Here is a 10,689-nt window from a genome sequence, read left to right as displayed (position 1 = left end):
TTCTTTGAAATGATCACCAAAAACGTGTGCTGAACCCATTTGGGTAAAAAATAAGGTATCGTGTTCATGCACCTACTTGTGTTCCATGTAAACGCATTCTAGAACGCATTTATTTAGAATGCGCCTGTAAACTGTACCCAGGAACACACCTATATGCTTTCCAAGTAAACACACGTAGAATGCTATAAACTGTAATCAGGATGCACCTATATCCTTCCAAAAAATATCTGGAAGCGTTTCCAAGTGCCATAGCATTTTTTCTCTAAAACCAAGTTAGATAAATATGAACAAAATTTATATGATCTTTAGCAACAGTTCTTGGTACTTCGTGATTTTTTCTTTTGCGCCTTATGAAAGTGACTTTATATTTCCAACAGTACCTTGTAGGGTATCGTGAATCATTTTGTTATGTGTGAAGACTTAATTTTTTTCCGTGTTTGCTTGTTATGATTATGGTTTTTTATGATTTTTAAGTGAACAGTTTTAATCCTTTATTGAAGGAAAAATAAATAATTTTCACATCTGCATAGAGTTTTAGTGTGTATTTATCAGTTCGTCACCTTACCCTACCACTTTAAAAAGAGAAAATAATATTGGTTTAGGCCAAGATGTGTAATAATTAACTCCGATGGAATTTTGCCATCAAACTTTTACAGGAATATGCTCAATAGATGTCAGCACTTTCTGCTTTTAAACATTTGAAAAATATTAATTTTTGGAAAATGTCATTCAAGAAACGAGTCTTTTGTCACTATAGCCTTTACTCCCTTTTATATTATAAATAAATATATTATAAGCTTTCGGGATCGCTTTTCATCTCTGGTCACTGCTTCTAAGTTTTCTTTTTCGCCTTGTAAATGTAATTTTTTGACGCATAAATTCCGACAATGAGAAAACATCCAGTTTTTGTGATTCTGAAGGATATAAAAAAATTTTTTTAATAATAGGTTTAGTCAGTAATTAACTAGTTTATAAATTAATTTTTTTAAAAACAAAGTGTATTGAAATTGAATTTTTGATTTTGGTGTTCTATACTTAGGTCCACCCTAATAAAAACCGAAAGAAAAATCAGAAAAAAAGAGAAACGAAAACACTTAACTAATAGCCAATCGCAAATGTAAACAATGTTAAGTAAGTACCAGCTTTGATATATTTCGCACGCTTAGAACAAATGTAAATTAACTTTATTGTCACAGTTTTAAGCAAAACAAATGTGTTCTTATATTTGAAGCAGAATGTTCTTTGCTTTGATCGTGCACTGTAAATATGTAAATTAGGGCAGGTCGATTTGTATAGGGCGGAAAGAACGGACACATCGTTTGGGGCAGCAATCGTATGGTCTAAAATGGTGTTTGTACCCCCCAAAATGCGAACGAAAAACACTATTATTTTTGGAAAAAAAATTATTAGGTCAGGTATTTACTTATTTACTTATCCAATTTCCGGATACTACAGTTTCTACATTCTAGATTTTCTTGTCGTCTTCCAAATGTGCGCGTAAAAGATCGACAAATACCAATGCAACTTTAAGATAAGCTAAAATTACCAAAATTACGGGTTTATGAAAACATAAATATCTTAGTAGACAACACATTTATATTAAAATTAAAAAATAGGGGCTTAAAATGTTGTAATACAAATGTGCTGGCTATGATAATTTTCCTCAAAAAAACGCGATTTATCAGTCCCGTTTGGGGGAGTCAAACGTCATTTTAGACCATAAGTTTGTTTGCCAACATTGCTTAAAATCATTTAAAGCTTTTTTTCCGTAGTGGCTAATTTTTGCAACTTTAAATCACTAAATATTGTTAGTGACTTGTTATCGACTTTTACAAGATAAAACAATCCGATTTGACTTCTTGGCCATTAGAGTATATTTTGTTTCTGAAAAACGTGTTTTTTGTGTTACTATCTTCCAGAAATTGTATGAAACCCACTCCCTTTGTAATAGCCCAAAAAAATTCGTTTTAAATGATTTTCGCGCATTAATCTTTACTCTTATAATAAACGTAAACATAACACGAAAGTTTTTACATGTATTTATCTGTCGACATTGACTTTACTTTTTATTATTGCACAATGAATGGGGTCGCTGTTTAACTTAGGGCGGTGTTGCCTATTTAACCTTACATACAAACATAATCTCATTTACATCAATACCTCGTCCATAAACTAATCTATGTGTAGTGGAGGCCTACGCATTCGTATGTATCCAATCCTTTTCTTTCGACTGCAATAGACGAAATAGGAAAATCGTTGTACTTGATTTTGTCTCTCTATCCTCAATCTACGTCTGCCCTGGAGGGTTCACTCGCCGAACTTCACGAGCTCGACGGCAGTTGATGCTCTTGCTGATTCGAGTGTGAATGGAATCGGTGCTGTTGGTCGTTGCTGCTGGCACTGCCACTAGCGTTGCCGTTGCTACTGGGCTGCTGCTGGTCGGCCTCACTTTTCACTCCGGGGCCAGGAACAGGAACAGTGCCAGTGGCCAGTCGGAACGCCGCCTCGGTATGCGAGCGCAAGATCGCCTCTGCCTGATGCATGCGGAGCGCTGTCTCCGCGTCCGGGTGGTGGTGTGATGTGTGGTGCGCCTGGGAGTGCGGATGGCCCTGTTGGTTGGTGGGAGTGATGGCGTGCTGCGAGTAGTTGGACGTCTGGTGGTGGTGCTGCTGCTGGTGGAGGACTTCTATCGCATGCATGCCCCCCAGGCCCGGGTCCGGCTCAAGGGAACCGCGCATCATGTGCACGTTCATGTTCATTGCGATCGATGCGGCGGCGGATGATTCGTTCTGCAAACTTGGCACGTTCAAATTCGGAGATCGTTGTGCGCGGGAGTGGCTGTTGCTGGGGTGCGTGTGCACCAACAAATGGGACAATTGTTGCTGCTGGTGCTGAGGCGCCTGCTGCTGTTGATGGTGATGAGGGTGATGAGGGTGTGGATGCGGATGTGGATGCGGATGCGGATGCGGATGTGAGTGCGGGAGTGGGTGGTGTGACTGGGTGTGATCGCCATGCTGAAAGTGGAATAAAACACCGAGCTCAATAATCAAATTCAAATATATCGACCAGAAATGCTCATAAACAGCCCGAAGGTTGTTCGGTTGCTGAAGTGTGGATTGATTTTGTATAAAAGGACTGATAAACAGCTGGCCGAAATTGAACGATTAGGCCAATCAATCGTTTTAAGTGGTTTTTCCCCGAGTATAGTACTCACATGCTGTTGGTAGGCGGTAGGGCCGTTGCTGGGATTGTTCATCCGCATGGCAGCGGCCAGATTGACCACTGCAGCCTGGACCGCCGCGCTTGGCACTGCTGAGTTGTCCACTCCGTCCTGCGGTCGTGACGCAGCAACGGCAGCAGCAGCCGCGGCCATCAACGACATTCGGTTGGCCACGTGCAGATCCGTGTCCATGGTATATTGGCCGGAACCCTGAAGACGAAGCTCAACCATTTTATTAGAGCCTGAGTTGTTGTTGTTGGTGCAATTATTGTTGTTATTCGTGCTGCTGGTGATGTTGTTCTGGTTGCTATTCTCATTTTCACTTAACCCATGGTCGATGTCTTGGTCCTGATCAGACGTTGTTGATGACGTTAGACGTCCGTTCGAAGAGCACTCGGAGTTCACCGAAGGGGAGGGACACTTCGAGTTGGACCCCTCTGAGTTGTGTGTTCCCATTGTCAGGACGTTCGCGGCATCTGCAATCCCCATTCTGTCGCCAGTGCCACTGCTGGCGGCCAAGGTTACCGCTAGCAGGGACTCCCGCTCTCGCTGTTCCGCAGCCGCTCGAGACTGAAATGGGAGATTGGAATGGGTGGCCTTTTAATTTTTGAAAAAACCAAGTCGCGAAACAACTAAGCTTTTTGTCTTCCCATTCCGTTTTTGCCTAGCAACTTTTGTGAACGTACCAAAACGTACTGAGCCGCAAACTGATGTTTCGGATCCATACGCATCGACTCCATGTGGGTAAGAAGGCCTGCAGAACAAGAAACGATTACATCCGTGCACTTTTGGGTCAAAGACTCTGAGGTGTACCATTTTCATGAGTAAAGACTGCCTGGCAAACGCTACAAGGCCACATTCGCAGGCTGTTTGTTAGTTGGGAGGTCTCGGCGTGGCATGCCAGGTGTTTCCGAAGGGATCCCTCATTGACGTAATGCTTGCCGCACACCGGGCAGGGATGATTGGCTGTCCTTCGCTTGCCCAAATAGCTGTCGATTATGTTGGGGCCACCGACAGTGGCCTGGTGGGAGCTCTGTGCGCAGCTCGACTCCGATGTGGTATGCGCAGAGATTTGATCGTTGGCAGTTCCACTTCCGTTTCCGTTCCCACTGCCAGTTCCCTGATTTAATTCGCTGAATTGGGATAGGGCTGGCAAAAATATAAGTAAGACAACAAACGTTGGATATTACAAATATACATACATTAAACATAGATTTCGGGTTTCCCGAAGATCGATTACTGTATCGTACAAACAATTTTTTTTATTACGTAAATGCTTTATTTATTAAATCTTCTTTGAAATGAGACTAACAATAAGTGGATCCATTAAAAAAATTTCAGTGGGTACAGCACCTAGCGGTTAGTTACAGCTTTAAAAATAACAACGCGGTTGGTACCATTCTCAACATTTAGATAAGTATTGAACAATAAATAAAATTTAAATTTACGCTGAAAGAAAATCTAAAAAATAGATAATGGATGATGATCCTGATCAATAATATACTCGTATATACTTTATAGGGTCGTCAAAACTTCTTTCCACCTGCTACATACTTTCCGACGAATACAACATACTCTTTTATCCTACGAGTAAAAAAACTATAAGGTCATACAACAATTTTCTCTCTTTGTCAATTAATCTCTCTTTTCGTGTCCTCACTGTAGATTAATGACGGACTCCAACGGCACATAATATTACAACGTAAAAAAAGGTTTTCATTAAAAAACATGGAAGAACGCTATAGTCGAGTACGTCGACTATCAGATACCCGTTACTCAGCTATTGGGACCAAAGGGAAATGCAGATATGCAAGCAGCAAAGCGATTGAAATGCGCCACCTAACGGCGGTAGACAGATTTAAGCGTTATGGGCATTAGAGAGGGCGTGGCCAATTTTTTTCGGATCAATCGATAGGTATTGACGAGACCAATACATTTCAGTTAAAATATTTTATCTAGCATGAAAATTGTGGGCGCCACAGGTTTGGGCGGTTTGTGGGGGTTAGAGTGGGCTTGGCATATTCGCGTAACAAACTTGAGCTGCGTTCAAGGCTACGGAATCTAAATTTGAGATCCCCATTCTCTATCTTTGATAGTTTCCGAGATATTGACGTTCATATTTACGATTTTTTGAAGATTGTGGGCGTTAAAGTGGGCGTGGCAAACTTTTTTTTTTGGGGTAATCAATAGGTATTGATGAGGTCAATACAATTCAGTTAAAATTTTTATTCTAGCATCAAAACTGTAGGAGCCAAAGTTTTTGGCCGTTAGAGTGGGCGTGGCATATTGCTGAAACAAACTTGCTGCGTATGAAGCTAAGGAATCTGCATGCCAAATCTCAATAGCCCAGCTCTTATAGTTTCCGTGATCTCAGCGTTCATCCGGACGGACAGACAGACGGACAGATGGACATGACAAGATCGACTCGGCTAGTGATCCTGATCAAGAATATATATACTTTATGGGGTCGGAAACGCTTCCTTCTGCCTGTTACATACTTTCCGACGAATCTAAAATACCCTTTTACTCTACGAGTAACGGGGAGGAATGCTATCCCTCTCCATCTCTGGCACTCAGCTCCACTGACAAGAACCGCATGCCAACACCAAATGAGAAAGACCGTGAAAAACGTAATGGCATCTTATGCGATTAAGCACGCCTAATTTCACATGGTGGTTTAAATATGGACTATTCAAATATTATTTACTAATATCAGTCGCCATTTTCTTACCTGATCCACTTGGCGGGGGGCTTTTTTCTTTATGAACGTGTTTCATGTGGTCCACAAGAGCCTCAGTGCCAAGGAAAAGTTTATGGCACACAGGACAGGACGTAGCGTTTGGACCACCTATTAGTGCGGCGTGCTGCTGCAAGACACCAAGATGCAGCTGTAGCTCCTGTTCGCAATGCGCGGTGTTTTCGGTTGCAACAGGGTTTTTGATGGGTCGAGAGGGCAAGGGATCGACACGAAGATCAGGTTCGAGGTAATGGGCGATATCGGAGGGCGTAATACAAAAGGCAATGAAAAAATGCGACATGACAGGCAGCTTTGGTGATAACGGCTACTTACCTTCGATGTGTGTGTGCGCAGGCTAGACTCAGTGGCGAATCCCTTTCCACAAATATTGCAGTGGAAGGGGCGATTCTTTGCACGTTCAACCTGAGCGTCGTGGTTTCGTAGATGCTGCTGCAGATTCGAAAGCTGTATGAAGGCTCGGCCGCAGTCTGGCAGGTGGCATTTGTAGGGACGTTCTCCTTAAAAATTTAAAAATTGGTATGATCTCTTAGATATTTTTTCTGTTAAAGGTGTACAAAAAATGTGTGTAAAAATGATTAGAAATTTTAACTTTATTTTGTGGGTTGAATAACTATAAAAATATTTATTTAACTAGAATCCTTTTTTATAGTTCCATAACTATTTGTTAAAGTAACTCTTACGTCTACGTATTGCGTAAGAGAATTGTTTGATAGGTAAAATTGACAATTTGATTTGATGGTTGGGGACCTTTTACTGTTATATTGAAAAGTTTTACCAATCGATTTTTTTGTGTGATTTTGAAAAATAAAACTTAAGTATGAACGCTGTGGTCTCTGAATTAGGCATGCATATAAATGTTTGTTGTTTATATGTTACAGACTTGAGCCTTCCTCGTTTTCGTGCTTATCCACTTCGTATATTTATAGTACCTACAATGCAATAAAAGAGGTATAACGTTCTAATACTCGCAAAACCAAGTAGAAAGAAATCGGAGAAGCCACAGTTCTGCAGCATTTTAAAGTTTTTGTTCGCGATATCAAAATACCTAAAGGCGCTTAATTGACTGATTGACTTCATTTAATATGATTAAAACCAAGCTCTCTAAATTGATGCAGACGGTTACTTAAAATATTTTGTGACGCTTTCGATGCGGGTCGGTGGTGCAGCAACCTAAAGAAACAGCGAAGGGTAGCGCCGCATTTTAGATTTGAAGCAAAATTAATTTCATTTAATCGCGCAATTAAATAAAAAGTGGAAGGTCAGCAACAACTCCGAAGACAGAGCAGCCTGGTGACTAAAACGTTTAAGCTACTTAGTGTCACTTTGCCTGCAAGTAACATTAAATACAAATAAATAGTCGCAAAGTGCAGTCGTGTAGACGAAGCTGCGGTCGAGTCCCACGCTTAGGACCGGGCCCAGACCACGGCCGAGGCGCAAGTACAACCCTTCGCTAAGCCGTCGACTAAGAACGCCGGAACATCGCAGGTTCACACCCGGAGGCACGTAGTCACCGCCTGAACGCCACTTCATTTGACCTGTCACTTAGAGCGCCTTAAAGACTGCACTGACCGCGTTGCAGCTTCAACGACTGTGCGGGCCTTCCTTTCTTAATGGGCTTGCTATCCATTAGCCGTCCCGCCGGCCTTGCTTCGCGCCGTCAGCTCTCAAGAAACCGGCCGGCCCGGGACCCTGTATGGTATAATTACCCAATCCTGCTCCGCGTGGATGGGAAACCCGTCCGTTAAAAGGTGGAATTCCGTCGCTGCCTGGGCTACTCCTATTACTGGGGTAAGGACCAAACTGGTTTTCAATTAAAGCGTTTTCATTTCACCGTGTCCAAAAAGGTGAGAAGGCACAGAATAAGAAGCGAGGGATAAAAATCATAAATAGGAATTGTAAAGTTGCAATCAGGTGTGAACGAGGAATGGTTGAGGTAAGCTGAAAGCGGCGGATTCGGGACTGGTACCAGAATGGGCACTCTTTCGTGTACAGGAAAGTGAAATGACATTGAATGCAGCTAATGACGTTGAATACTTTCTCATATTGCCAGAACCGTTCGCGTATTCATCCCTTTCGGCTGTCCGGAGTCAACCAACTTCCTGGGTTCAAGGAGGGATGCGAGGGTGGAATGGGCGCGGATACTGACTCAAAAAGCTCTCCAAGTTTATTTAATTATCTTTGTCATTGCCATTTGCAATGCCGACCCGCTGATTTTGCCAGCTGCAAGGATGTGTTGAATGCGGGGCCAAACACAGGACCTTATTATAGGGACGCAAGATTTTAAGGAAGAAGGCGAAAACCAAGGTCAGACATGCCTTTTCTACGAGTACCAATATAGTCTCAAGAATAGTGCTGGACTGGGACCACTTTCCGTTTTAATTATTCAAGAACGGGCCCTGAGCATTTTTCATCATCTTGGTAATTACAATTAGAATAATTAGAAATAACTCATAAATTGTCAAACCAGAACCGAAGCTAACAGCCATTTTTTTTGAATATGGTAAAATATAAAGACTATTTTATGTTTGCTTTAAAGCAAGTACAATTCAGCAAGACGATGTCCTTAATAATCTGTAGATGTTAATCGATGATAGCTCAATTTGGTTGGAAATGTGAGTGTTACTTCTGGCTGTAGCATAAGTCGCACAAGTTTAAAATGCCTTTTGTTAACGTAAAAATTGAACTTCTTGTTTTATTTAATATATAGAGAAATTTAAGATATTTAATATATAGAGTGTCGAGACGATCACACCTGTAACACACTCAATCTCTGATATCAAATATTATATTCATATATTCTCTCTCCAAAACGTTCAGCCCCAAAGGTATTATTGTATATATTTTTACTTTTTCACTCTGACCCCTCGCCTCTTTAGGTGAAAACTATTTGAAATACTGAAGACCAGTCGATTCATTACAAAATTATGAGAAATAAATATAATCGCAACTAGCTGTAGCGGAATTCATTGACATATCCACCCCGAACGATATATACTCCATCCCTCTAGCACTCTATTGAGTTTCCTCACTATTTATTATACCTGTTACTCGTAGAGTAAAAGGATGTACTAGATTCGTCAGAAACTATGTAACAGGCAGAAGGAAGCGTTTCCGACCCCATAAAGTATATATATTCTTGATCAGGATCACTAGCCGTCGATCTAGTCATGTCCGTCTGTCCGGATGAACGCTGAGATCTCGGAAACTATAAGAGCTAGGCTATTGAGATTTGGCGTGCAGATTCCTGAGCTTCTTACGCAGCGCAAGTTTGTTTCAGAAATGTGCCACGCCCACTCTAACGCCCACAAGCCGCTCAAAACTGTGGCTCCTACAGTTTTGATGCTAGAACAAAAATTTTAACTGAAATGTATTCTTCTCATCAAAACCTAGCGATTGACCCAAAAAAAAGTTTGCCACGCCCACTTTAACGCCCACAAACCGCCCAAACCTGTGACGCCCACAATTTTCATGCTAGATACAAAATTTTAACTGAAATGTATTGGTCCCGTCAATACCTATCGATTGATCCAACAAATTTGCCACGCCCATTCTAACGCCCATAACGCTTAAATGTGTCTACCGCCGGTAGGTGGCGCATTTTAATCTCGCTTTGCTGCTTGCATATCTCTATTTAGCTGAGTAACGGGTATCTGATAGTCGGGGTACTCGACTATAGCGTTCTTCCTTGTTATTGTTCGGTTTTAACTTTTTAATGAATGGTAGATGGAAATTGATAACAAGAACAAAATCGCATTTAAATTTCTATAAAATATAAATAAATGTGGGCGCTAGACGGAACGGTGGCTGATTGAATTTACTGTTAATTACGAATCTAATGTTTTTTAACTAATTCCGTATAATACATATCAAAAATTGCAGAGAAACGACAATTCAGCCACAGGGGAAGCTTCTAATAGCACCTAGATTCTATGCAAGCGACAGTTTTCTAACTGTAGGCGTTTTTTGTTGTGTTAGTGTGGCCACAGCTATTTATGATCTTTATGCAAATATTTTTGGTTTTTATAAAAAAGCTAAGTTTCTTAAAGTCATTTGAGCTATATCAATGTGGACGGCAATCCACGTAATGGCGAAGCGCACCTGGAGGGTGTGCGAAGGCGACTACTATATATACACGAAGAAGTTAAAATCTACTGTGATCGTCCGATTGTTACGAGTGATACGTCAATCGAAAATTATTGCAAAAACTAAATGGATTGCTTGCCAAGTCTAAAAAATCAATCAAATCAGAGCGGTAAAAGTGAAAATGTAGAAAATTAGATATGTTGGGGTTGGTGGGGATAAATACTAACCTACTTGTATTTTTACTTAAAATACGCGTCGAATGACACATCACTGGCAAAATCGGATGCTCTGTTCAAAAGTAATACGCAAAACCAGATTTTGGGGGACTTCTTAAAATGAAAATTTTATTTTGTTTGTCTGTTTGTCCCAAAACGTTATTTTAGGGTCCTGAAAATTCAAGACGATGTTAAACAGCTCAATATAAGAAACATCAGTTCTACCGCTTTTGGAAGAACTAGCTAGTTCGGCGAGAAAAGAGCTATAAATAGAAAAATTAGGTACACCCGTAACTTGTGAACTACTAAAGCTACGGGCTTGGGCTATATGTTGTTAGAAAGGTATTTTGAAATACTTTAACATGATTTTTTAATAATGGCAATATATTTTTTATTCAAGATTTTTTTTTCCT

General features: G+C 40.9%; 1 protein-coding gene and 1 long non-coding RNA gene across 14 annotated transcripts in view; one reads left to right on the top strand and one right to left on the bottom strand.

Annotated features, from left to right (window-relative positions):
- Positions 1–1,965: 1,965 nt before the first annotated feature.
- Positions 1,966–10,689, bottom strand: part of dati (zinc finger protein datilografo) — a 31,739-nt gene continuing 23,015 nt past the window's right edge. For 9 of the 12 annotated variants that reach the window (XM_017088558.4, XM_017088562.4, XM_065867278.2 and 6 more), the window contains 6 exons: positions 6,291–6,475; positions 5,952–6,117; positions 4,034–4,369; positions 3,907–3,974; positions 3,215–3,790; positions 1,966–3,014 (listed from right to left, as the gene is read on the bottom strand). In XM_017088558.4, coding sequence (XP_016944047.2) covers positions 2,322–3,014; positions 3,215–3,790; positions 3,907–3,974; positions 4,034–4,369; positions 5,952–6,117; positions 6,291–6,475 — 2,024 coding nt within the window. In that variant the 3' untranslated portion in view covers positions 1,966–2,321. The remainder of the gene's footprint in view (positions 3,015–3,214; positions 3,791–3,906; positions 3,975–4,033; positions 4,370–5,951; positions 6,118–6,290; positions 6,476–10,689) is intronic. The other 3 variants (XM_017088563.4, XM_017088565.4, XM_017088564.4) reach the window with 2 other exon arrangements.
- Positions 6,777–8,527, top strand: LOC108020360 (uncharacterized). Of its 2 annotated transcripts, XR_001767955.4 has the most exons (3): positions 6,778–7,766; positions 7,823–7,911; positions 8,029–8,527. It is a non-coding gene; the product is annotated as an uncharacterized lncRNA (long non-coding RNA). The 2 variants fall into 2 exon arrangements; XR_011604552.1 differs by having other exon boundaries at positions 6,777–7,766; positions 7,823–8,527.

The sequence above is a fragment of the Drosophila suzukii genome, chromosome 4 (assembly GCF_043229965.1).
Source record: "Drosophila suzukii chromosome 4, CBGP_Dsuzu_IsoJpt1.0, whole genome shotgun sequence".
Classification (NCBI taxonomy): Eukaryota; Metazoa; Arthropoda; class Insecta; order Diptera; family Drosophilidae; genus Drosophila; species Drosophila suzukii.
This window is presented reverse-complemented; position numbering and strand designations above follow the sequence as displayed.